Source organism: Epinephelus fuscoguttatus, linkage group LG15, assembly GCF_011397635.1.
Source record: "Epinephelus fuscoguttatus linkage group LG15, E.fuscoguttatus.final_Chr_v1".
NCBI lineage: Eukaryota > Metazoa > Chordata > Actinopteri > Perciformes > Serranidae > Epinephelus > Epinephelus fuscoguttatus.
In genome coordinates, this window is record NC_064766.1 from 26336009 (window position 1) to 26363960 (window position 27952).

The 27952-nt window shown below is 41.5% G+C and overlaps 1 protein-coding gene across 2 annotated transcripts in view; it reads right to left on the reverse strand.

The window, feature by feature from the left end:
• Positions 1 to 6990: 6990 nt before the first annotated feature.
• LOC125902546 (polyamine-transporting ATPase 13A3-like) overlaps positions 6991 to 27952 on the reverse strand; it is a 38267-nt gene continuing 17305 nt past the window's right edge. Inside the window, exons 15-33 of one of the 2 annotated variants that reach the window (XM_049598989.1) lie at positions 24947 to 25097; positions 23877 to 23999; positions 22974 to 23124; positions 22688 to 22808; positions 21570 to 21694; positions 21289 to 21452; positions 19132 to 19263; positions 18872 to 18951; positions 18712 to 18754; positions 17173 to 17282; positions 16888 to 16984; positions 16289 to 16361; positions 15061 to 15238; positions 14558 to 14739; positions 13079 to 13167; positions 12771 to 12851; positions 12410 to 12505; positions 8740 to 11874; positions 6991 to 8692 (exon numbers count right to left, since the gene is read on the reverse strand). In XM_049598989.1, coding sequence (XP_049454946.1) covers positions 11692 to 11874; positions 12410 to 12505; positions 12771 to 12851; positions 13079 to 13167; positions 14558 to 14739; positions 15061 to 15238; positions 16289 to 16361; positions 16888 to 16984; positions 17173 to 17282; positions 18712 to 18754; positions 18872 to 18951; positions 19132 to 19263; positions 21289 to 21452; positions 21570 to 21694; positions 22688 to 22808; positions 22974 to 23124; positions 23877 to 23999; positions 24947 to 25097 — 2179 coding nt within the window. In that variant the 3' untranslated portion in view covers positions 6991 to 8692; positions 8740 to 11691. The remainder of the gene's footprint in view (positions 8693 to 8739; positions 11875 to 12409; positions 12506 to 12770; positions 12852 to 13078; positions 13168 to 14557; positions 14740 to 15060; positions 15239 to 16288; positions 16362 to 16887; positions 16985 to 17172; positions 17283 to 18711; positions 18755 to 18871; positions 18952 to 19131; positions 19264 to 21288; positions 21453 to 21569; positions 21695 to 22687; positions 22809 to 22973; positions 23125 to 23876; positions 24000 to 24946; positions 25098 to 27952) is intronic. The other variant, XM_049598990.1, reaches the window with a different exon arrangement.

The following is a 27952-nucleotide window of genomic DNA, read 5'->3' on the forward strand; positions in this document are numbered from 1 at the left end:
GTTGCTTTAAGTCGTTGTTATAGAGTCACTTTATTGAGGATAAGATGAGCCCTTATACCTGTAAGATAAACATGACAAAATATGTAAAAAAAAAAAAAAAAAAAATTAGGTTGGTGAAAGCCATTCATGTAAGAATTTCTATTCTTATCCTCTACAATTCTGAATTGATTCAAAACTTCTAAAAGTCAGTTTTTACCCATTTGGCAATGGTGACTTGAATCATGCTCTGTCCGGCTTCTATATAGTAGATTGCCCAGAATCAGAATACGGTTTATTACCGTGTAGGTTTTGTACACACAAGGAATTAGCTTTAGGTTGTCAGTACTGAACATAAACATAGTGGGAGAAATGAAATAAAAATATGATTATCAAGAATAAGAATAAGAATGAGCATTTTTTTAAAAAAAAATCAAGAATCATAAACACAGGAGAAAATTCTAAGAAAAATATGAAAAAAACCCTTTTAATATATGGAAAATATATCTGAATTAATATGAAAGAGCAGTGCCATTTTTACAAGAGGTACTTTGGGCAGAAGTGTGCAAAACCGTCCAAGGAATGAGCAGAGACTCGTGATAGGAAGTATCAAAGATAAAATATAATATAATAAAAAAAAGATTGCATAATGTATATTGTACAGAGATATTGTCCCAAAAATGTGTGTTAAAGTAATGCATGTAGATAGACAGACAGATGTTACGTAGATCATACAGAGGCCAAGTTGTAGCAGGTGGTACATGGCTACTGGGTGGTCAGTCGCTGCTGATGTTAGCATATGTAAAATGTTCTTAAATGGACAAGACAGCAGCAACAAATTCATCCAGTGCCATCTTCCTTGGAGGCAAACGTTTGGCAAGAAGGAGCCTAATGTGACTCATTCAATAAGCAAGATTTGCAAAATGAAAGCACAGTATTTGGGGAACACAAAAAATGCCTAGGTTTACATCATACGCCATCACCCAGCGTTTAAAGACACATTGAATGTGAGCAGACAGGTGTGGATTTGCACCGGGTGGTACAGGTGTAGATGCGGATTCATTCATGCTACAATTGAGGTTCCACATCTGGCTAGAGGTGCATACACCGGCACCAAGTGGACTGAAGTGTGGAACAAGAGATCATATTTTGTAACTGGAGCATGTGCAGTTGCTTCACTTGCTATGCATACAGTCAGTGTGGTCACAAAATTTGGACTGCACATGGGCATCTGCACAGGGGTCTTCACAGACCATCAGGTGGATAACAATATTTATGTCACTTGGACCATTGCAGATGCTGATATCATGAATTCACCTTTAGGTTTGCCTTTGTGTGTTAACAGTACTGCAGTCAGTTAATATAACTTATTGTAATATAAACACTCATGCCAAAACATTTGCCACACCTACTGACGTAGATCCTGAAATTTGCATCCCTGAATCAAGAATCCATTTTGAAATTGGGAATCATTTTCAGTTAGATCATGACCCAAATAATCATAATCAAATTGAATCATGAGATACCAACAGATTCACATCCCTACTAGAAAGAGTTGGTGACATTTAATAAACCTCTATGCAGTGGGAAGAGTCTCTGCCCAGTTGCCACACTCCTCTCCATCTTCACCTGTTCTGACAACTGTGGCCCCGACTTTCTCCTCCACCCAGCCACCACCGCTATGTGGGCAGCGAAATGACCATCCTCATCATCAAATACTGCAAAGGCTTCCCTTTCAACTGTTGGTATGAAAACATCTCAGGGCAGGAGGGGAGGGCACAGACAGAGGGGATCACTTAAACATCTCATCCAGCGCTCCGCTCGCTCTCCGTCCCTCCTTCTCCCTTTGAATTCCCCCTTAAAGAGGGAAGGGGGGCCCTCCCATAGCAACTCCCAGCCCCTGGCTCTGCCCGCCTTTTGTCCCCCTCCCCAACAGCAGTTTCTGCTCCAGAAGCCTTAGACAAGGCCTCCATTAATTGCGGGCCTGTGTGGAATACACGTGGGACAATGGGCCCAACAGAGTGTCCGGCCCCCAGACAAGGCTGGAAACAAGTGGTACAGGAATCCGGCAGAATAGACTCGTCCTGGCTGATGTCACTGAATACATTTACCTACCTCAGAGTGCATTCACTCTGCGCTTTGTTTTATTTGGACAAAAAAAAAGAAGGGGAAGGGGGAGGCAGCGGTATCAATGGAGAAGAGGAGCTGGAGGTGGGGGGGCTCAAGGATGGGAAATAACTGGTTGTCATGGTGACGCGCTGAATCAAAAATATGGTCGAATTTAGCGGAGGCAGAGATGTAAAAAGGGTAGAGGGCATTAGATTAAACCCTGCGTGAGATAAGAAGAGGCTGAAAACAGAGGTTTAGTTTTTTTAGCGTATTCAGGCCTGTTTATACGGCAATAAAGAGCGGATAAAGGAGTGGGAGATTAGGAGACTCATCTGGGCTCATGTTTGTCAACAACAACCTGAGTAGTTTCAAGTCAGCTTATTCCAAGTCAGTACACCAGCAGAGAGGATGCTTAGCTATGGCAAGTGAAGCTGCGGAGGAAAAGGGGACCATAGCAACTGGTATTTCAGCATAACAACCTGCCATCTGTCACCTAACGTGGTGGGTTCTTTTTTAAAAAAAAAAAAAAAAAAAAGCCAGCATTTAGATCTTCAACTTGGAGGCAAAGGCAATGAGACTGAAGTCTTATTGAACTCTGGGTCTCCCCCTTTGAAAAGGGAACCCAGTCATCGCCTTATCCCTCATCAAATTGAAAAACGCTTTTAGAGATTCTAAGAGAGGCCTCACATTTAATTTTTAAAACCCAGACATGAAAGTGTTCCCAAACCACATTCAGCAGTGGAAAGTCTTTAAAGGACTAGTTAGCATGTAGATTATATGCATTTCAGTGCATTGTCAAAGTATCTAAGTGTATTTACATGTTAATATGTTCAGGGATACTATCGTCTTGAAAAGGTGTTGGGGGGGAGGTTGGTTAACTGTGTGTTTTCTCTCTGTGCACCATGGGAATGTGATTTCTTTGTGCCATCAAGGTTCAAACACATTCCTGTAAGGCCATGGATATTATGAGCATTGATTCCCTGCAGCAAAACAACCTATGAACCTGGTGATCCTGACTATAAAATGAGGCTCTTGCACATAAATATACTGTAAAGTTAACTTAGCTGGTGCTTTAAGATCCAGTGTGTAGGATTTAAGGGCATATATTGGCAAAAATTGAATATAATAAGTGTGTTTTCTTTAGTGTATAATCACCTGAAAATAAGAATTGTGTTTTTGTTACCTTAGAATGAGTCTTTTATAGAGAGCAGGTCCTCGTCCATGGAGTCCACCATGCTACTACAGTAGCCCAGAATGGACAAACCAAACACTGGCTCTAGATAGGGCCATTTGTGGTTTCCCATTGGCCACAATAAATAGAGCCTTGAAAAACACTGATTTTTTTAACATCAAACTGCTTTATTCAGTGTTTTCATCTGTTTAAATCACTGTGTCCATTTGATTTGGAGAGGAAGAGACCTTTGTGGATCATTTGGCTCCCAGACTGTAAATTGCAGCGAGCTGAAACTTCTCCAGGTTAGAATTCCTTCAGTGTTCATTGCTCAGGAGTTTTTTTACAGGGAGCCGAATTATTTGCAGACATCTCTTCCTCTCCTAACAAACAGACGAGAGATGATTAAAACCACTGAAAACACCAAATAAAGCAGTTTCATATTACAAATCATTGTTTCTCTGGCGCTGTTTGGCACATCAGAGATGGGCTGCTAGCCCTGCTATTGTGTGCTCACCTTTATTCTCTAATAACTTAAGATCCAGACATTCAGGGGTTTTAACCAGGAGCCAAATTATCTGCAGATGTTTCACATTAAAAAAACAGTGACGTTACGGAGGGGCTCTAACTACAGTGGCCGAAAACGTCAAAATGCCAATGTCCCTATCTAGAGCCAGTGTAGGGTTTGTCTGAACATGATTCTTATCATAGTATACACTTTAAGAAAACATACAGTATATTCCATTTCTGCTAGAATATCCCCCTAAATCCTACACACTGGACCTTTAAATTATCAAAGAGAAAGGTGAGCAAACACTAGCAGGTGCTGGGCTAGCAACCTGTCTGCAACAAGCAGTGCTGGATAAACACTGATTTGTAACGTGGCACCGTTTTATTCAGTGTTTCTGCAGGTTTTAATCAACTGGTCTGTTTGTTTTTGAGAGTAAGAAGCCTCTGTGGATAATTCAACTCCTGGTACAAACCTCCTGAACAATGAACAATGTAGGAAGTTTTAGCTGGTTGCAATCTGCAGTCCTCGCTGCTAGATTCCACCAAATCCGACACACTGTTCCTCTAAATTAGATATTTTTCTTTCTGGTGGATAAAAGATCGTAGAATTGGTTATTTCGTCTTGGCACCAAGCAAAAAAGCTCCAACAAGAGCCCTGCTGATGCACTGCCATGTGGTGCTTATCCTTATCCAAGCTTAGTCCATATCCATGAGTGTGTTTGCATTGGGATTTATGAATGTGAAGATGGCCCATTCTTGCCACTCAAGATGACTCACAAGACCAGCGTTTTGGCCACTTACGCTGTGAAAGCAGCCTGGGGGATGCCCTTTCAGCACTCGAGGACCTCTGGCTGAGTCCCCTTCACACGGGAGATCAGCCTCACTTGGGAAAAAAAAAAAAAAGTCCCTGCTCCTTACAGGGGGAGCTGTCCTGAGGGATGGCGCGCTCCTTGTCCCAGGGCCTCCCTTCTTCACCTGCCGGCTTAGTGCTCATCACTTATGCACATAATCCCTGGTTAGTGCATGTGATCCACCAGCCCGGGCCCAGGCCCCTGGCCCCCAAGCCTCCCCTGCTCACATGCTTGCTGGGTGGCTCCTGGGTGGCCATGGCAACTCTCATCTTCTCATGACAGTTAGGCTTCAGTCATGGCTCTAAGTCCCTCTTCAGTCTCTGTGCGTCTTTTTCTGTCCGCTGCTTTCTGTCTCCTAAAGCCCTCCTCTGTTTGTGTGCTGTTCTATCTATGGCTCTCTGTGTCTCTTTTCTCCCAGTGCGGCTGTTCCCATGCTTTGGCCCAGCTGAGCCTGAGAAACCGGCTATAACTCAGCAACAGTGTGGCACCTTCAGGGGACACAAAAGTGCATTTCTAGTATATATTTAAAGACTGGAATCTTCATTACTTCATATTGTGCACCAAATGAAGCCCTGACCTCATTTTTATTGTACGTCTGATCTGTAAACTGAGATTGTAAGATACACTTGCGCACTTCTTTTCACTGTGGCCACTCCAGGCCTCTGAGTGCAGATCATCTTACCCCGACGCAACCCCGCAGCCTCAACCATTAGTTTGTTTAAAGTGCTGAATATCGCACAGGCCCTTGGGGGAGAGCGAGAACCCGGCAATGTTGTGTGGCCCCACGCTAACAAGTGTCACAGTGATCCGGGCCGGTCCTCCCCCTGTGTGAACGCCATGTGAGAGGCGGCTCCATCCATGCCCCTGCCACCTCCGCACAAGGCCCTCCATTGACTTCTAACCTGTTGAGGGACCACGGGAGACAAAGAGCCGCGGGGCGGGGCCCGTCCCTCCGACAAGCCTGTGAACAAACGTTAACACGGCTGCAACTGTCCACCCCCTGAATCACTGAATTTATTGACCAACCACAGAGCCCATTCAGGCCTGGAAGGACTGATAAAAGAAGGGGGACAGGGATGCCATGAAGGCCCGGGGAAGAAGCCCATGCTTTGGGGACAGGAGGGAGGAGAGGAGCTTTGTGACCGTCTGGTGGGTCACAGACCTTTTACCAGACGTGGGTGCCTTTGTGTCATCTGTAAAATGAGGCCAACCGTAAGTGAGCATCAGGTTGGCCTTGTGTCCCGACTATAAATCAAGACGAGGGCCTTATGAGTGTCCCACAGCCTTCAGAGAAGCTGCGTCAGACTGATGTGCGCTTGTGGACTTTACAAAGAATAAAGAGAACATGTGTGTACGAACAGACACGTTGAGAAAGCAACTGAAATGACAACTTTTGGCGCTCAGAAGTGTGTAACAGTGGCCGTTACTCTATTCTAAGCAGGTCTGATCACTCTGCGGGGACTGTTGTGGGCAAAGACACAGTAAACAAAGACTGTGTGCACAGGCCCAAATCTTGAAAGTACACGACTCAGACAAAAAAACGTATGGGTAAAAGAGAAAGGAGATGAAGTCCAAAATGTTTGAAATAGCACACGTCTGAGCGCAAGCTTGAGAAAATCTTTTTGGGCGAGTAGCTGGCTGTGAGGAAGAAAGGCTGTGTGTTTTAGCTTCTTTATGTCTCTCCACCACTCTCCATCTGTTGCTCTAACGATACAAAAGGAATACAGCGGAGAGTACACAAAAACCCATATTGCTTTGTGGAGAGGCAACACTATCCACCAAACTACATCGCAAACACAGATCGAAAAGCAAGACATCTCCCAGGCTCTGTACACACATCGGTGTTTACTGAAAAGATGATCCGTGCAAGTCAGAGAGACACACATGAATTCATGATGCCTCCTCATCCTCATCATGAATATTCCCAAAAAGGCTCTTCCCTGATCTGTGGGAGATTCTTTTCTCTTTGGTACAAGCGAGGACCCCCTTCCCTTATTCACAGTCCCCCCTAAATCCACCCATTCACTGCCTATAGGCCCTGATCTCCACATGAAATGATACCCCTCTTTCTCCTCCACTCTCGCGCCTTTAAGCGCCCATATGCCAGGCAGCGAGGAGGCTGGGAAAGCCCATAATTGATCAGTAAGTCTTGGCTGAAAAAGTGTGACCAGGGTCAGCCCCCCACGAAGCACGCAAGAGTGACTTAATACACAGATTTATTGGGAAATGTAATGGGAGTTCTGCAGAGCAAACACAGGGATACCTGGAAACATTTTATTGAAATAAGAAAATAAGTACAAATATTACAATTTTTAAAAACATATTCCCTTGAGAAAAAAAAATGCTATTTTTAATAGTAATTAAAGAGGAAATTTAGGCAACTAATTCTCATAGGTTTTCAGATTTATTTCATTTTTAACCTTAGCTAGAAAAATATGTATACAACAGCTGTAAACAGTTTAAAATATATAAAAATCAAAAGTTAAAATCAACTGTTATAAAATTGTCACAAATGTTTCATTGATTTGTTTCAATTCAATTGTTTTAATTAATTAATCAATTAAAACATTATCTTAGTGATGTTAAATGTTATTTTTCCTCACAAACATTTAATTTATAAAGGCAGTCCTACTTGGGAAAACGAACATAAAGATTTAACGATGCAAACACACACACACCGACAGTAAAAACATTTTTTAAAAAGGGACACTGCAGGGAATTTCTCCTTCTCTATTCCACAGGAAGAATTTCAACTGAAGCGACTCTCAGACAGAAATGCAGCAGTAGAATATTTTCTGCCTTAGAAATTCAATAGTACCAGTTATGTTCATAAAATTGCAAAAGACACAAGTCCCCCGTGTTTCTTTGAATCCATGTGACCTAATGCTGTTTTGCAACTTTTAGATTTTAGCAGCAGCAAATGTTAGTGGAAGACTGAATGTGTTTATTCACAGTGAAGAAGAAAGATTCGTCCGGTGATTTTAGGTCTTAAATGGACCTGACTGAGCAAAACAGCGGCTTAAAGGGGTAGTTAGGATTTCTGAAGTGGAGCTGCATGAGGTACTTATCCATAGTCAGTGTATTACATACAGTAAATGGTGGTCGGCATGCTCCAATTTGGAGAACTGAACAGGAGTAGCACCACACAGCAAAACAGATTTTAGCCACTTAAAAAAAACGTGTAAGTGGACACTATATCAAGAATATTTTTACCACTTTACCTTGCTGTCAGAAAACCCCTGTCCTTCGGGACTATGTTTTCTAAACCTTGTGCAACTGTGCCATGTACTGCGTTATGCTGCAGGTCAGGTGGTTTATGAAAACTGTTTGCATTACTTTGTTCCAGCGACTTTGGCTCAGAGGTAGAGTGGGTCGTCAACTAATTGGAAAATCAGTGGCTCAGTCTATGGCTCCTCCAGTCCACATGTCAAAGTATCCTTGGGCAAGTTACTGAACCTCAAAGTGCTCCCGGTGGCTGTTCTTTCGGAGTGTGAGTGAGTGTGAATGGTTACTGAGTGGCAGCGCCTGTGTGTGAATGGGTGAATGGGTGAATGTGACATGTTCTGTTAAAAAGCTCTTTGAGTGGTCGAAAGACTAGGAAAGCGTTATACAAGTGCAGTCCATTTAAATCAAAAATCAAAAGCACACACCATTTTTGAGTTTTGTTTCTGTCTGATTGCGGAACTTTCTGACCTGACCAGCTGACCTGCAAAGAGGGGTTCTCTAACAGCAAGGTTTAAGTAGGGAAAATTTCTAAATATAGTGTACACTCACATTGATTTTTTTTTTTAGGTGGCTAAAATACACATCGCCCCATCCACAGCAGTACACTGCTTAGCTATTATACTCCAGCCTGCTTCTCCAAACTGTGGGCATGCAGACTGACTTCTACTGCAGGTAATACACTGACTATGGATAAGTACCTCATATAACCCCACTTTACAAGATCTGAACTATCCCTTTAATACCGGATCTGTTCGATGTATCTGATCTGTCAGATTGAGACAAAAAATAATGGGTCAGCTAAAACCTGTTTAAAACAATGCAAAGACTCATCTGACACTCATATACCTTTCTCAGTGTCCAGTGTTGTAGTTTGATTTTGTATGCCATTGGCAGGACAGTATAATGTAGTTAGTAAGACATCCATTCATCATAAAGGAATAGTTTAAGATTTTGGGAAACATCTTGATGTGTTTTCAAGTCTGAAAGTTGGAAGAAAAGCAGCAGTTGGTTAGCTTAGCTTGGCACAGCTTAACAGCTAACCTGGAGCCTGGTCATCAGTGCAAGGTTGCCAGGCAACCAGCAGAGACTTTACCACCTGTAAAACCTCAACATGTTGTTCTTACACTTTGGTTTAAGTATGGGATGAACCAAATAAGACAAAATGTGGTGATTATTGATCTTTAGAAAAACTTTACCTTTAAAAAAAGAGCAATGCTGGCTGTTTTGTCATTTGTGCTAAGCTAAACTAAGCTAGCCTGTGGCCCTGTTAACATCTGGTATTAACATGTGTCTTGAGTGATGCGATCACAAGTGGACAGCTCTATGTCTATTTAGGCTTGGTGTCAGAATGCACTTCCACATGCGTCTCAACTGACCAATTGTGATCAAATCTCACTTTATCGCTCCATATTCAAACAAGCATCTAAATCATTTCCATTTGCAAAGACGAAATGCATTGTTGTTTTTAGCTGGCAGGAAGTTTATCATGCTTAAAGGTCCTGACACACCAAGTTGATGGTCGGCCGTCGGTCAATGTTGGGCCATCGGTGAGCATCTGTGACCCTTGATATATTATAATATTATGTTGATATTAGGGCCGTAACAGTACATGTATTTGTGTCGAACCATTCAGTACGTGACTTTCGGTTCAGCACGACCCTGTACCGAACTATTGGGCGCAGGATATTATTTTATTTTATTTTGTTTTATTTTAATTGCGTTTTTGCGAGCCGAACCATTTAAAATATCTAGTTCCCCAACGGACATAATTGAGTGACGGACCGAGTCCAACCGTAAATCTCCGCTTTCACTTTGTGCAGCGCGTTCTCGCACTTTGACAACATGGCAAGTGAGTCTGACGAACCTGAAGACCCACCCGCAAACCTTAAGTCCTCCATTTGGGAACACTTTGGTTTCAGGGTAAAATACGAAGATGGAAATAAACAAGTGGACAAAACAAAAGCAGTGTGCCGACACTGCAGAACAGCGGTCGGGTATGTACTTGGAAACTTGTCTAACATGCTAACACATCTAAAGCGACACCACCCGAGTTTGAACGTTAACCGGCACGACTAGAAAAAGCAATCTGGTGCAAACTACGATATCATCGTCGTTTAAAAAGAAAGAGCGTTTCCCTGACCATTGTGCTAAAGAAATAACCAACGCCATTGGAGATGAGTAAAATTGTTTAAGCTGCACTTTAGATATAAGCATGTTTTGTTTACTGCACTTTAACAAAGTGGGAAAGCTAAGTAAGTTCCTAGTAAAAGTGAATCTGAGCACGATTTAAAGCTGACCAGCTGCACTATACTTTTAATTTTAATTGAGTAAAACTGTTTATATTTTTCATTCAAAAAATGTGTTAAAAAAACAGCAGGATTTTATTTTTCACTTTAATATTTCTATTTTCATTCAAACAATGTGAAAAAGCAGGATTTTATATATATTTGTTTGATTCAAAAATTGTGTAAAAAGAGTTAACTGCTGTGGTGGTATGTTTTAATAAGGTTACCAATAAGTAAAAGATATTTAATAGTTGTCTATTTTTTTCATTACTGTACCGAAAAAAAACGAACCGTGACTTGTGTACCGAGGTACGTACCGAACCGAGATTTTTGTGTACCGTTACACCCCTAGTTGATATATAATATTTTTGCTGATTCAGCAAGTTGAATTGGCGTCGGCTATTGCGGAGCCCGTCGGTGAATGAAATCACTCTGATTGGCAGTTCACCTCAGCGCACATGTAGAGAAATGGAAGTGAGGAAAGTAAACAAAGAGCTAAAGTCAAGAGGTGCACAGTAAATATGCTTTGTCCTTTCAACACTGGATTGCGTTGTTAATGTGCTAACTGGCTAACCAGCGTCATGACGGTCTTTCGTTTTCCCTTTTCATATGACGACTACAGATGACTGGCGTCTGCTGGTGTGGAGAGTTATATCCTCTCATGAAAGCACAGAACATACATGCTGGTTGGCCATCAGCTGAAGTCTTTGTGGCGTGTAAATGTGCAACTTTTGGCCGAGACAGAGACGACGTGAGGCAGCAGGGGGATTTCGTTGATGCTAGTTCTCTGAAGTCAGTTTGGTGTGTCTCAGCCTGTACACACGCTTCAGCAGCAATTTATTAGTTTGCCTCAAGGAGACAGACTATGGGAGCTTGTGGATGGCTTCAAGGTGAGATGGAGTTCCCCCAATGTTGAGGACCGATAGATGGCTCTTATATTCCCATCACTGCCCCATCTAGCAATGCAAAAGATTACTTCAATCGCAAAGAAAGTTATTCAATCATCACATTAGTGTCCTGAAAGTGCTGAAAGAATGTGGCCAGACCAACTCCGAATGTATTCTGACCAATGACATTTCAAGACCCATTAAAGACGCATTCCTACCTGTACTTTTAGCTGGCCACTAACAATCCAATCATCCAAGACATATGTTAATACCAGGTGTAAACAGAGCCTGTAACTGCCAGTGGTATCACTCAAGCAAATAAATGTACCATATTTCCCAAAATGTCTTTAACAGAGGCCTCTGGCTCAAGTTTCAGCAGTGTGACAGCACAATACGGCTAAAAAAGGTGCAAAGTGTTTGTCCATTCTGATGAGATGAATCTAAATGGAACTTTATGTTTTCATGTCTTTATGTTTGTCAAGTCGGACATTGCAGCAGGAGGCCTCACCTTAATGAGGCTCCTGGATTGATCACTGGTGTCCAGCAGGCTCCACGTCCCAAACACATCTGAGCATCGATCACACCTCTGAGCTCAACTCAAGCTACGTCAACATGAAGGCTTGTTGGGGGTTTTAGGTTAAGTCTGTGCAGTAGTTTGCTTGTTGGTCACGTCGGTGTCAGAGGGGGGCAGAGATGTGGGATTGTGAATCACTGGCGTAGGTGACAGTGGAGGGTCTGGGGGGCCAGTCACCATCCTCCTGCAGCTTCAGGGCCAGGTGCATGTAACGCACCTTTGGGGGCTTGTTTTTTCGACAGAACAGCCAGGAGAGGAAGGGTGTGCCCCAGCGGTCATTGGTCTCCTGGGAACATGTAAAGTATGAACATCAGAAACTAGTCAGCGGCCGCACGCCTCATTCACTATGGAGGCGTGCGGCAAAAGTTTTCTACATATTCAAGATAACACAGGGTGAGAAATTGAAATACAAATGGTCATTTAGGGGGTTACGTATTACATCAATATCAAGAGCTTTGCTATATTATTTTAATATAGGTAGATAGATAGATAGATAGATAGATAGATAGATAGATAGATAGATAGATAGATAGATAGATAGATAGATAGATAGATAGATCTATTTTTTGTCATATGAATTCTCAACACAAAGACCTTAATGAAATGTAGTAGAATAAAAAATGACATTTCAAATACTGTCTGTTTTTAATACTTAGTTCTATCAGATTTAGGCTCTATTGATTATTTATACAGCAGTCACAACATTTTAAAAAGCCATCAGAGGAAGAAAGAAGCGCAAAAAAAATAAAGTTAAGAGCTAAGAATGTGTAGAAGTGCTTTCCATAAAGTGAAGCCAGTCGTAAACTCAAAAGCATCCCAACCTGAGGCGTGTCAGCAGAGGGCGGTTCTGTGGGGCGATTTACCCCCTGATTGCATCTGAAAACTAGCCTCCACATGATGATGTCAAGGATCAAAATCTACGGGAGATTTCAGTGTGAAGAGGAGGAGAGGAAGCTGGTCATAAAGATTGGGTTAAAGCCACAGAAATGCACAGAGAAATAACTCAAAATGAAACTTAAAAAACACGATTCATTGATTTCATTCATTAGGCAGTGTTGCAGTGATGCACTACTGAGCACCGATTCAGCGGGGGGGAAAAATCACTGCATGCAAATCACAGTTTTCTAACTGAAAAAAAAGGGAGAGATCAGTCACAGAGAGCTTGATGTCTCTAAAGCATACCTCCAGCATGAAAGACACAGCCGCATTCACTATGACAATGATGACCAGTGTAATGCGCCAGTCATGGGGAACACACACGATCTGGGTGGAGGCAGAGCAGCAGGATGAGAGCACTCAATGCAATGCAACACACACGCACGCACAAACACACTCCATCAACTTCATGCAGCTTCTCAGCCAGTGTTACACCTCTACTCTGCTTTCATGTTTCTACTTTTTTTAATCTACAGCCAGGACATTTGTTTTTTCCTTTTAGAGCAGCCAGTGCAACAACAAATGTAAAAAAAATGTATAAAAATAAAGTTTACCTCCAGGAAGCTGTCTATGGCAGGAACAGGATACAGCATGATGAAGAGGAGGAAAGTATACAGGCTGATGCAGGACAGCATGAACGGCCCTGATAAAATTAAACCATAGAATTCAGTGACACCAGATTAAATGGTTATTTTCAACTTGCAAAGACATAACATATATATGGGCAGTGATGGAATGTAATGAAGTACATTTACTCAAGTACTACTGAAGTAGAATTTTAAAGTTTGTGAGTTTTTCCATTTTATGCTACTTTATACTGCTACTCAACGACTTCTCAGAGCCAAATATTGTACCTTTTACTCCACTATATTTATTTTAAAGTTTTAGTTACTTAATTTATTTACATTTTATTGCAAAAATCAAAAATTACAGTTAAGCCACCCAGCAGTTTATAGATTAATTTAAATTAGCCCCACCTTTACCTGCTGCAACATTAAAGTGATGAAGACATGAATGCATCAATTTTTATAATTCAATAAAATAATACATATAATTCTAAAATGGACCATTCTGCAAAATTAGGTGTCTATAGGTATCATATATAGGCATTAATGCTTTTTAAGACCTTTACAAGATAATTTTTAACTAAATTTAAAACACATTTTTGGACAAATAATCTTTTTCTTATTTAAATATTGCAGGTAAGTTTAAAGGTGAGTAGTATATAAGTAGTTGTGTAGGTTTTATATAGGAATATGGTTATTAGAGTGAGTTAGGATAATCTACATTTTGCCAACAGATCAGTGCAAGTATAAAGTAAGCATTTGTATCATCAGAAATGTGGGTTTTCACTTACATGAGCTTGACTCATTTTAACAAAAATAAATTAAAAGATTAAATTAAATTACATTAAATGTTGTGGCAATTAAAACCTCACAAATTCAAATTTGGGCTATTAAATGACTTTTAAGGCCGAATAATTAAGACTTTTTAAGGACCTGCAGACATCCAGATACAGAGTACTTTTACTTACTTTTTTCTTACTTACTTTACTTTTTTTTTAAGTATATTCAGGTGCTTATACTTGTACTTTTACTTACCTAAGATTTTGAATGCAGTTCTTTTACTTGTAATGAGTATTTTAACACTGTAATAATTGTTGTACTCAAGATCTGATACTTCCTCACCACTGTATATGAGGTGATTATTGCCAGCACAGCAGAGATTGTAATGTTACGTTTGAATGCCACACTCACACTGAAGAGATTTAGAAAAGGAATTGATGCATTTAGGAAAATGAATTATAATTTGAAAACTGATTTGGAAAATTACAGTTTAGAAAAAACATCTCGAGGAATTTCATTTGCTTATCTATCAATTTTCTATCCAATATCTCATTATATTAACTTTTATAGGCACAATAAATAGTGTGCCTGGCAAATTAAAACTCAGTCTGTGCTGACAGTAATTTTTCTTCATACACATCACTCTGACATTTAATCATCGCTCCAACAGGACTAAACGAGTCTTACAGTTCTTGTAGCTCGGTTGTCTGAAGGGCTTCCCCTTGGAGAAAACGATGGCCACAGCCAAGTACTGAAAGGAGGAGACGTAGAAGAGGGTGGTGTTCTCGTAGTTCCTGATGTTTTTGTGGTCGTGGGGGGTGGTTACATTCACGCTGTGAGAGGTTCTGGAGCTGGACACGTTACAGGCACTACAGGGGAAGAGAGGAGGGAAGCAGACAGTTAATGCAAACCTCCCGTCTTTTTGTCTACTGACCAGCTTACATTATATAAAATGTGTTACTGAATACAGCTACAAATTTCCAGACAGATAATTGGCAGTATAAAACTAAGAGTTGTATTTTTAAACTAATTGGAGGGACAAACAACAGATTTTAAAGAGATCAGCAGGGACAAAGCTGGAGCGCAAGCCGAGACAAAAGACTGTCTGCAGTGGCATTTACATATATTTACCAACCAGTGATTTACTGATCAGTCATTTAGCAGGAACTCATTTCAGACGTGTTACTCACTCTGACTGAGGCGTCCATATCTCATACCAGCTCTGCTGTCGTACTAAGAGGAAAGCCAGAACCTGGAAGACCAGGCAGGTGAGGATCTGGGTCAGAACTGACCAGAGCAACGGGCCAGAGATCAGACTGGACGGAGGGCGGCGCCACACCAGTTCCTTCCATGCAGGGTTCAGACTCACTGAAAAAAGAAGTTACTGTGAGTTAATGGAATACATTACCAGAAAAATGATAATTTGCTTGTCAATTAGTCAGCCCGTGTTACGTTGAATTTGTGAAGAAGACTTTTTCTTGCATGTTTCAGTGGTAAACAAAGAATCCAAAAACTGAGAAAAATTAATTGGAGTCAAAGGAAGTCCTAGTTTCCTATTAATTTTTGAGTCACTCTGATACACCACCTGACCTGGCATCTCAGGAACCTTTAATGAAAGGCGGGTGTGCTGAAGTGAGTGTGGAGAATGGAAGACGCCACAGGGTTATAGTCTTTAACCGCTGCCTATTTGGTTAGTCTTAGTTTTGATCTTATTTGGAAGCTGCAATACTATTTATATATAAGAAAAAAAAAGTTTACAAGCTCTCCCACAACTCCTGCAGTGTAATCCAGGTCTCATTTATCCAGCTGTACGCTCAGACGCATGCATTTCCACTAAAACTTTATCATTTAAAACACTTCAAGACTGCCCAGGTGAGCTACTCGAATGCAGAAGTGTTTCAGATAGTAAGGTTTTAACGAAAATGTAGTAAAGTCACACAATAAAACAAAGAAACTACAGATCAAGGCAGCGTTAGGCTAGCAGCTTCCATGATCAGCAATGGAAAGTTTCTGTTTTTGTTAGTGGAGTCTGGCTTCGAGGAGAGCACAGATAATTTTCCATTTAGATCCCTGCTAGAAAGGGCTGTCTGTTTGGAAGTGCTAAGCATACGACAGGATAAATAAGACTTGGATTATACTGCATGAGTTTTGTGAGAGTTTATAAACGGATATTTTGCTTATGCTAATCTTTTTACTCCAATTCATCAAGAATTTTCTCCATGTTTGGATTCTTCATTTACCAAAGAGGTACGCAAGAAAAACAATGTTTTCTTCACAAATTTAACGTAACACGGTTTGAGTAATCAAAATACAAGTGATCAGTTTGTGGGTGAAGTGTTCCTTTATTACTGTGAGTTATCATATTTGATTTCAAACTCAACCACTGATTAAAAGCATTTTACTCTTAGTGCTGCTCACTTGTGAAGGCGATGATGAGAATGATGGCGATGTCAATGAAGAGGAACTGGAAGTCTCCCAAATTGCTGAGAATCTACAATATCAGAGAAGTTGAAAATTAACAGTCACGCAGAAACAGATGAATGGATCAACAATGTCTCAGTCTATAAGACTCACTGACTTCAGCCCAAATGTAAATCAGTGTGATCACATTACGTCACAGTTCATATATTTTACTATAATTCCCTTTTCCTGCCCATGAGCCCTCTGTATGTCGTGTAGGAACCGTACCAGTGTTTGTAACTCTGAGGCAAGCTAACAAATGCAAGACCTTAAATAATGTGTCAAAAACATATTGCTTTGCCTCATGAAGTTTAAAACATCAAGGACATTAATAAAACACCATGAATTATGTCCATTGTGTTTTTGATGAAGCTCAAATAAAACAGTTCTCAAAGGTAAAAAATAAACTGTTACACTAAAATATTTTTCTTTTCCCTTTTAAAGAGTTTTATTCAAGGTAAATCAAATAAGACAATGTTGTTTCTCACCAAGTGTTAAAAGAAAAATATTGGGACTGAACTGTGAAGTGTAACACTGAGAGACAGTGGGGTGTTTACCCAGTACAGCAGGGTGACACTGAGGTACTGGATGATGCTGTACAGAGCCATGAACTTGAACACGCAGAATGATGTGATGAGGGCAGCTCGGCCCTCCCTATGGAGGACAAGAAAATCAGAGATAATCAGAATCAGAGAGCTCAGTAGAAAACCTTTAAAAGGATCAGTACGCCCCTGGTGGTGACAGACAGAACTGATGTGAAGAAGGTTTAAACAATTTGTAACAAATCTGAAATGTTATATTCTCTGTTCTGGATGATTCTCTGTTCAGGAGTGAGGTGCTACCTGATGAGGTTGGGGACGCAGGAGATGTTGGAGGTGGAGGAGGTGAAGGGTGAAGCAACAGAAGCCTCCAGCTCAGACAGCGAGATCCCACTGTGAGCTCTCTTCAAAGCCTGAAACAGAGAGAGCACTCAGTTAGTATGAACTGGTGTGCTACATGTTTATTTCAGTAACTAGATTTTTTTCTTCTTCTATATTTTAGGTGGAAATATTTTACATTTTTGTAGGGCTAAATGTACTAAATATTGAGATTGCTTGATTCAAAAATTATTATCAGCTATTTTTTTTGTTATGCATGTCTGTTCATTGTGTTTAAATCTGGTATTTCAACACACACTAATATCATTGGAATTATATTATAAGTATTATACTATTTGTAGACTTAGATTCCAGTGTGGGCTGCGTAGAACTGTTTCCAGCTCATGTGATCCAAACATTTCCAGTAACTCCAGAGTGTTGTTAAGTCCAGAAGTCAAAATTTATTTTAAAAAAACAATAGATGTAATCATTTTTAAAAATCACTACGTGTTTTAATGTGCTTAAATATTCTGCTTCAATCCAGATTTCAGTTCCAATGCACAAAGGGAGACACGCACTTGTAGTAACAGGACGGTCTAGCAGTCATCATAAATAACATTTATTCATTAAAGAAAATCAATTTAACAGAATCACCTCAAGGGACCAAAATGTTTTGTCACAATGGGTAAGGTAATATTTTTTACACATTCTATCACTGCACTAAAACTACTTTTTACAATTGGTTTGTTTACCTGTTATTTCTTTTAAAAAATACAATCATGAAATACAAAGCCTGCTACATGGATATTATTGGAGCCGAACTTGTGCCAAACACAAAAACATACATTACATTTGTTCAAACTGACACGAACATCGGGGTGTACCAAAATCGTTGGAGTCTGAAAATACCCTCAGACCCAAAAAGGTTATTGAAAAAAAAACAAAAACTTATTTAATCAGATACATCTCTTTATTTGAACTGAGGATTTTATTCAAGGATTTTTTAAAGCTGATAATGTCATAAAATATGATGACAATTATTCAAACCTTCATTCAAAAACCTCAACAGAAGCTTTGAATGTAAATAAAAAGATATTCAATACGCTCTGTGTTTTGGATGCTAAAAACTCAGAGCAATAAAGTTACATGCAACACATTATGTATAATAAACTCATTACAATCATATTTTCTTAGCATTTTAATTACCCAACAGTATGTGGATTAGGCTTATGAACCAGCTTAAATTTAATGTTTCCAATATTTCAACACTCACAAAAAAATTACTTGATTGTTGGATAGTTGACTATTTTTCAAATGTGATAATAACAGACTTTTTAGTGAAGGATTTGAGCTCTTTCACCTCTGTGTTACATGTATTTATTTTTGTATTTATTCCTGAGAACCAATCAGATACTGCCATGTAAGAGTATTTTACAAAGGCGACATCAGTCTAATATGAGATGGGATTAAGTGTGCTGTTATGTTATGTTTGTGCACATCAATTAAAAATAACCCAACACTTACTCCACAGTCATTTGCACCGTCACCACACATCCCGACAGTGTAGCTGGAAGGAAAACAAAGTGAGTGAAATTATTTGATGATGATGAAACTGTATAATAAGGTGATCTCCCACAGATTTAAATTAAGATCATCATCAGATTTAATCAAATGAGAGACTCACTCGATGCCCTGCAGGACCTCCACCAGCTGAGTCTTCTGGTCTGGAGCCATGCGGGCAAACACTGTGGCTCTCAGCACGAGCTGCAGCACCCCCGTGTGGAGAGACAAGGAATTACAGCAACATCCAACAACATGATGCCAGCTTAGTATTACTGGAACTTAAACTGCACCTATTTATCCATAAAATAGCTTTAAACTTTATGCAGACTTAATATTATTCTGAATATGTAGATGTTTATGTGTGTGAAGATGAGCCTGTACCTTTTGGACGAGTTGAGGGAAGTGCTCGGTGATAACAGCGAAGGCTCTGCCACTCACAGCAAAGTGATAGGTCTGCTCCTGCTGAGTCATGTGCTTGTCATATAACCCGTCCTCCAGGTTAATCTCCACAGTCTGAAGGAGAAAGGATCAATCAATATCATTAGAGCACCAGAAAACTACCAACTTATCCTGCACGACTTTTTTGAAGATTTAATCAGACACCTCTCTGTGCTCTTATCTGACTGACACACGTGTAAATGGGTTATCATACAAGTGTGTGTAAAAGCAATAATGCGTGCCTTGTGTTTTTCCTGCAGTGTTCATTCCTTTACTTTAGCTTGTTCAGAACTCTATTATAACTTTTTTTTTTAAGATATTTTTTGGGGCATTTTCACCTTTAATGGATAGGACAGACAAGTGTGAAAGGGAGAGAGAGAGAGAGAGAGAGAGAGAGAGAGAGAGAGAGAGAGACATGCAGCAAAGGGCCACAGGCTGGAGTCGAACCCGGGCTGCTGCGGCAACAGCCTTGTACATGGGGCGCCTGCTCTACCACTAAGCCACCGACGCCCCAGAACTCTATTATAACTTGACGCACAAACAAATGCAAAGTGATGCCTCAAAATGCAGGTCCAAAGTTGTATAAAGCAGAAGAGTGGTTAAGCAGAATTGGGAGCATTCTATTAATCAACCACAGGAACACAAGTGAAGGTTTAATGTGGAGGAAACAACAAATAACCGCCTCATGGTTTTATGCCTCTACCCATCAGTCAAGTTACAGTTTACATTCATGTCTGTCCAAACCTATTTTCATGAATGTTTTTTTAGTCAAAGAAAAAATCTGCTAAGCCTGCCTGCATGGCCCTAATATCATGATAACACAAGATATTTACCCTCGGTAACGAGCATGCTGCTCATTACTAATTACTTAACTTATTTTAACTTAACTTAATTAACTTAACTCATTACTTAATTTAAGCTCATGTTGGATGGGAAAGATGTTTCTACTCTTGTTTTAACCTTCTCCTCATTCACTTCAGTTCAATCCAATTTAATAAAAATGTATTTATACCGAAGGAAATTCTTGTGCCAAAAAATACTTCAGATTACAGTAACACAACTTAACATTCACAAACTAGCAACAACCAGAACAACCAGTGGGTTCCCTGGGTCAGGGTCACACACTGGTTTTTAAAAAGACCAGCTTATTAAGTGTCAATATAAAATATTAAAAATGTAAAAGATATAAAGTGTTTAAGGAGCAAAAACAAAAACCAGTGCCTATTAGAATAAAAATAGATGTAAGATAAATACAAGAGCTTCTAAAAATGAACTCAAGTGGTGGAAAAAGTCAGATTGAGCCTGATAATCAACATTATATTGTAAATGATATAACAAGATGATATAACAATGATATAACAACATGACCCCCTCTTCTTTCCAGCCGTGGAGCTGATGAGTTTGAGTTGTTGTTTTACAATGTGAAACTATAAGAAAAACATGCCAGCATCAATAAAACTAATAGATAAGCTCGGAGGCATGCGATTCTGATGGTTGTACAATTTGGAACCGGTTCTTGATTTCCATCCCTAAAAGTTATGGCACTGAATTATGGCCAGGAAAGTGTTCTTAGCAGAACATTTTGATGGCAATGTGAAGTTGACCTCTTGGATTTAAAATGTCATCACATCATTTTATTATATTAGACATTTGGGTGAAATTCTATCATAATTAGCAAATGAATTTTTGAGTTATGGCCAAAAGCATGTCTTGTGATGTCACAATGTCCTTGTCATTTAACCTCTGACAAAGATTTTTGTCAAAATCTAATCTATTCGTTCTTGAATCCAAGTGGACGTGTGTGCCAAAATTGAAGAAATTCTCTAAAGGCATTCCTGAGATATCACGCTCATGAGAACGGGACGAAAAGATGAACAACCCGAAAACATAGTGGCCGGGCCACAGCTGTCCCTGGGGAAGAGGCATCCAAACCCCCCACAGCCTATCATGATTAGCTAAAATTGTTTTTGGAGCAGTATCTGGCAGCTTTCCCAGGCTGACAAAGTCTCTACCCCTGATAGAAAATACAAGCAGACCACCTATTGTGTTTGTAATACTGATTTATTTATCACTCAGTAGCTCTCAGGCTTTCTGTCTCACCTGACTGTCCTTGTCGGTCTGAGCAGGGTTTTCAGTGTAATGCCATGTGATACTAGCAGGGTGGGAATCCTTAGGAGGCGCCGCATCTGCAATAATGACCCTCTCATGTGAGCGGACCATCCCGCAATCCCGAGCCACCGATATCGCCGTCAACATGTTGTCACCTAACAGAGAATGAAAGAGCAAGAAAGTTGAAATTCACGAGTGTATTCTTTACCAGGAGACACTGCAATGATGATGACACATTAAAACATGTGGAATACGTCATTGAAGTGATTTACCCGTGACCATCACAGTGCGGATGTTAGCTTGGTGTAGTTCCTGTAAAACCCTGGCAGTCTCCTCTTTTATTTTGTTCTGCATGATGACCAAACCGAGGAACTCCATGTTGGTTTCTATCAGGTCCCTAAATGCAACAAATCAGACATTTTATCATCATAGACACCTTTTATTTGTTACAACTATCGTATAAAATTCACTTTATTGAATCAAAGAATAATTTTTTTTTGACAGCTAACCTTTCTTGCCTGCTTCTACAGAAGTTAAATATTCCCTACATTTATCTGAAAGATTGTAGAACCATCCACAAACAATCAATTGGTCATGTGAGCTTGTTAAAGGAATAACTTGGATCTAGGCAGCAGTAGACCAGCAGCTCCCGTATTCAGTGAGCTAAATTTAATGTTTTTGTCAATGGAGTCTGGTGGCTTTGACTCGAGCACAGATGAGGAAGTGAAGTTGTTAATAGCTTCCTTGTGGGAAAGGGTTGTCTGTGTCAAGGTAAGGCAGTAAAAGCTTAGCATACATTTCTTTTGTACTGATTTTTTTTAAGTGGGTTATGTACATATTGCTGCAGCCCCACCCACATCAGTACAGTGCTTCAAAACTGGGGCATGTTGACCGCCATTTACTGTAGATAACCCTCTTCAAAAGATCTAACCTGTCCCTTTAATCTAGCAAGATAACCAAACACTTAATTAATATTGGGCCAATTTTCTGATTGCAGTTAAGCCCTTTAACTCAGATTGCACCATATCTTGTGGTTGTGTTGCATTCTGATAGGTTGAGGCTCACGTTGGTCGAAAAACTATCAATACTTCTTCTATGATGCTGCTGTGCGTGCAAAACTATGAGCCAAGCAAACATCTTGCAGTTTGATTATGAGATAACTGACACCATGGCTCATGTTTTAGAGAACTGGAACATTTTCTGCTTCTGTAGCAGCACTGTAAATATTTGGACATGATGTCATTTGATCCCTGTTTGTCCAGTTATCAGTGGAGTGAAGTCCTACAGACATCTATATGGGAAAATACAGGCTGATTTTTGAAAGTTGCAGTATTTGAGAGTCTCTGTCAGTAACTGCGTGTACAGTGTTATCTATGGAGGGAGGGAGTACCTGCTGAGGTTCTGGACTTTGTGCCAGGAGAGTTTGGACTCCAGCTGTCGATGTGCCAGGGCAATAACCCTGAAGCCCTGCCTGGTGTAGGTCTCCAGAGTCTCTGTGAAGTTCTGTGGGACTGAAGAGAGGGACAGAGCTGTGTCAGTCTGGTCTTTTTTAGAAGAGTGTGGTATTTGTTTAATGAACAGGAGAGAGATAAAGACACTGTACCTAAAGACATTAAAAGATTTTTTAAGATTTATTGTCCACCCACAACCTTTAACCCACAGGAGAAGTGTCAGACCTGTGTGCTGTTTGCAGAGGCTGGCCACAACCTCCGGTGCTCCTTTCAAGAAAGCGTTCATGCGTTTCTCCCCCAGCCTCCTGCCCACCACACTCATCCTCTGCAGGGCTGAGGAGAAGGGGAACTGACGCATGATACCAATCTCACAGGACTGAGGAGCAAAAGACACACGTTGCAGCGTAAAAAAAACTTCAGATCAGTTGTTGTTTCACTTCAGGTTTTGAAGAATGTTTCAACATTTTAAAAAATATGCTCTTTTTCTTTCTTGTCAAGTCTCAGATGAGAGGATAGTTTTTGAGGATGGTTAGCTTATAAAAGGCTCATAAAGGCTGGAAAAAAAAGGGGAAAGAGCTAACCTGGCTCTATAAAACAATAACAGAATCTAGCAGCCAGCTCCTGCAGTATTTCATAACTTTAACGTTGCCAGGCAACCTGCTCCCGACTAAGAAAAAACAAAAGTTCATTCCCATGGCCTGGTAGTTCCCTGCAGAGTGGACTGCACAGGGAAATCAGCCCTGTTAAGTAAGAGTCCAAACCGTAGAGAGGACACAATGCTCAGTTCAAAGGGAACTGTGAACTATGTAGGGAAGAACTTAACAATCATTCATCAGTTCACAGGAAGTTGACAAGCAATATTACCCATCAGTCATTGCGGCTCGCTGGAACAGCTGTTGTGATGCTATTTAAACATGCTTTCAACACCACTGAACCCCGAGAGAAATGTTTACTTTGCATTATTAACATCATTTTTTTGATCTTTTCATGAAAGAAATAAAAATGGAAATAAAGAAGGTTTTAATGATATAATAATTCTGAGATCATGCAAAAACTTAAAAATATATTTCTTTACAGCCAAAAACAAATATACTGATCACACGATAATGATGAGGAGAGTTACTGTACCATGTTCTGAGTTAGTGGATTGTTCTGATTGGCTTCAGGGAAGAAGTGCTTTGGAGGTCGCACAACTGTGGGCATTATGGGATTGTGGAGCGCAGTCTCCTTCTCCATGGGCTCCTCTAGGATCTAAACAAAAATTAGATCATGTAAAGTTTTACTGGTGTGACAAAAAAAATCAACCTTAGCCCCAGCTTCCTCCTGAAAGGAAGAGGCATTTTCTGCTGTTCATGCTGGCGTATCCATGGCACCAGACTTCAACCATTTTAGCCAAGAAGAATTTGTTCTGCCAAGGCAACAAGTGTGTTGCTGCGGTGACAAAGCAAGGCTTGACGCTAACTTTGTTCCCAAGGAGCACATGTGCTCCTAAGTTGAAAAAGTAAGGAGCGCACAAAGAACTTTAGAGCACAATGTAAACTGATCAAATAATGTGTTTTCCACAATAAACGTGATGCAAATAGACATTTACAAGCAAAATTATTGAATGAATTTGTATACAAAATGTACAGAAAGGTAAAATCATCAAGTTTTGAAAAAGTATTGCAATTTAATTTTGTCTTTAATGTTATTATCTTATATATATTATCTTTGCAATATTATTATCTTATATAATGTTATTACTATCCTAAAACATTCTCCAGGTCCTCTGAAACTCTGCAGGATTATTTCCACCCTGCCCAGCAGCGGTACCGTGGCAAACAGTCCCTAACTACGGGGAGAACGGAGCAGGCTTCCCCTGAGGTCCGCCACTTTTCCCGGTCCCTCGTCTCCTCCACACATTGACTTATTTCCATGCTGCTGACAGTGGGACTTATATTCATTGTGCCGACAGTGGCTTGGAAAACCACCCATAACTGTCTCACACAGGGAAGAGGGAAGAAGGTTGGTTAGATTATCATATTTTTTTATTGACAAAAATATAGGCTACTTCAGCTATTTTTTTTAAGCGCACATGTGCCCCTAAATATTTTTACAGTTCGCACACATCTATTTTTAGTCGCAAATGCGAGTGAAACGCTCGCACTGTCAAGCCCTGCAAAGTACGCCAGGTGTAAACATTAAAAGTCTTTGCTTACCCAGCCTGTCGCGTTGAACATTTTGAGATCTAAAGGGTCTCCGGAGAGCTCGCCCTCTATCTTGGTGAGTGAGTGGCAGGTAGCCATGCAGGCCACAAACACATTGTTCACCAGGGTTTCATTAGCTGCATCAGACTCAGGGGGAGAAAAGCTGTAAGAGAAGAAGAAAGTCATACACAGTTATGGGGTAGCTCATGGAGTCAAAGCACAGTCAGGGCAGCGACTCCCAGCCCTGCGCAGCTATATGGATGACATCACCATGCTTCTGCAGACAGCTGCATGCACTTACCAGAAAATGGCGAGAAGATCCCTCTAGTGGCAGAACATCCAGTCCGAAGCCTTGGCAGGCTCTACGCAGCTGATCTATCCAACAGGCACATGGTTGCCACGGTGACATCCCAGCTGGTGGATGGCCTGAGGAAGATCAACCAGAGCAACCTTCCAAGGAAATTCAAGGTCTGGTGTTACCAGCACACCCTCTACCAGTGGGTGATGTGACCATTAAAGCTGAGTGACATCACAGCTTCAGCGGCAATGTGGATGGATGCCAAAGCAAACAATTTCATCCGCAAATGGCTTGGCCTTCCACGGGGCCTGTCCAACGTGGCACTGTTTGGCAAAAATATGCTCACGCTACCACTGAAATCCATCAGCCTGGGCTACAAACAGGAGAAGGTGAGACTCGTGTTCCAACTCAGAGACTCACCTGATCCAACCGTTAGAAACGCCAGGGCTCAGGTTCGAACAGGACGTAAGTGGGACGCAGTGCAAACAGTGGACCAAGCCATTAGCCGATTGAAGCACCAGGAGATTATGGGAGTCTTGCAACCAGGCAGGACTGGTCTTGGCTGGGGTCCCACGGCCAAGATGTGGTCCAGAGCCAATGTGAAGGAGAGACAGGACCTAATCTCTGAGGTGGTGAGGATGGAGGAGGAGTCCTACAAGATCAAGGCAGTTGCCCAGTGTCAGCAAGGGAGGTGGACAACCTGGGAGGCGGTGATAAAGCGATCCGTCACCTGGACTGACATGTTGAGGATACCACAAGCACGCCTCAGCTTTATGATCAGGGCAACTTTTGACACCCTTCCAAGCCCCCAGAACATCAACCTCTGGTACGGTACTGAGGAGAGCTGCCAGCTGTGCGGCTTCCAGAACCCAAGTCTGCAGCACATCCTCTCCAGCTGCAAGTCAGCATTAACGCAGAGCCGGTATAGATGGCGCCATGACCGGGTCCTCTGAAAGATCGCTGAGATCCTGGAAGCACGCAGGCTTGAGGTGAATAAGGACAGCACAGTACCTTCAAAGAGATACATCAATTTTGTTAGACAGGGAGACCAGGGCCTGTCCAACACCGCTAGGGCTTACTCCCTCATGACTCCTGGAGCAGAGTGGAACCTAATGGCTGACCTCAACCAACTGGTTAGGTTCCCTCAGGAGATTGCCCCATCCTACCAAGGGAGTAGGATTCACCAACAGGAGGAGCAGCTTTCTATTCTCCGCCAAGAAATGAAGGAAATGGCGGAACGCCAGGAGAGAATAATGGCATCTCTTGGCGAAGAGATCTGCTGTTTAGCAGGCAATATTCAGAAGATGCAGTTCCAGTCTGGGCCGCCTCCTGTGTCTTCTCCTCCACCTGTAAATCCACCCCCAGCAGCCATGCCTCTTCCTCCTTCAGCTCCGTTTCCTCACCTCTCCAAACCAGAAAAGTTTTCAGGAGTCTCAGGTGATTGCCAGGCATTCCTGGTCCAGTGTGGTCTGCATTTTGAGCTCCAGGCTGCTGCCTACCCCATGGAGCAGTCCAAGGTTGCCTTTATCATTTCTCACCTCTCCGGCAGAGCTGAAGCATGGGCTATGGCAGAGTGGAGCAGACACTCACCCATTTGTAACTCTTTGAAGCTGTTTTCTGGGACTTTCACCAAGATTTCTCAACACACCACTCCTGGTAGAGAGGCTGCCAGAGCCATCTCCAGTCTAAGACAAGGTGAGAGAAGAGTTGCTGACTACGCCATTGAATTTCGCACACTTGCCGCAGACAGTGGTTGGAATGACGCCGCCCTGTTAGACTCTTTCCTGTTCGGACTGTCTGATCCATTAAAGGACCAGCTGGCTCCACTTGATCTTCCAGAAGATTTGGACTCTGTGATTGCCTTGGCTATCAAGATTGACAAGCGGCTTCTTGAGAGGGAGAGAGAGAAGAGGAGGCCCAGAGGTGCTGTTACTCCGTCGAGCCACAAGAGGTCATCACCCCCCAGTTGGCGTTTTTCTGGACAGTGCCCTTCTTCGCCCTCTCCATCGCCCCCTGTTGCTGTGGAGGAACCAATGCAGCTGGGCAGAACCAGGCTCTCCGCAGAGGAGCATCAGCGCTGCCTATGGGAGGGGCGGTGTATCTACTGCGCTCAGCTGGGACATCTCATCGCTACCTGTCCAGTAAAAGACCGGGCTCATCAGTAACCAGGAGGGCGCTGGTGAGGCGCACATCTCTGACTGTAAGTCCCTCTCGTTCCTTGCATCATATTACACTCACCTCTCCCACTGAGACTAAGAACAGTACTGTTTTGATTGATTCTGGTTCAGATGCCAATTTGATGGACTTTAAAGTTGCCAAAGAACTAGGCTTAGAGTTCATTCCTTTGTCAAAACCCCTTGAAGCCAGTGCCCTGGATGGTCACCTCTTGTGTCACATTACACATTATTCTCAGTCTGTACAATTGGCATTCCCTGATAACCACACTGAGACTCTTAGTTTTCACTTATTTGAGTCTGTTCAACACCCCCTCATTCTGGGTTTCCCATGGCTCAAGCATCACAACCCACACATAGACTGGTCATCGGGGAAAATTCTGGGCTGGCGAGCTGAGTGCTCTAAGACGTGTTTTCCATTCTGCCCTGCTCCCGTTCAGTCGCCACCTGTAATCTCTCCTCTAGCCCATCCTGCTGTTTCAGTCACTCCCGAATCAGATTATCCTGACCTTTCTAAAGTACCTCAGTGTTACCATGATTTGAAGG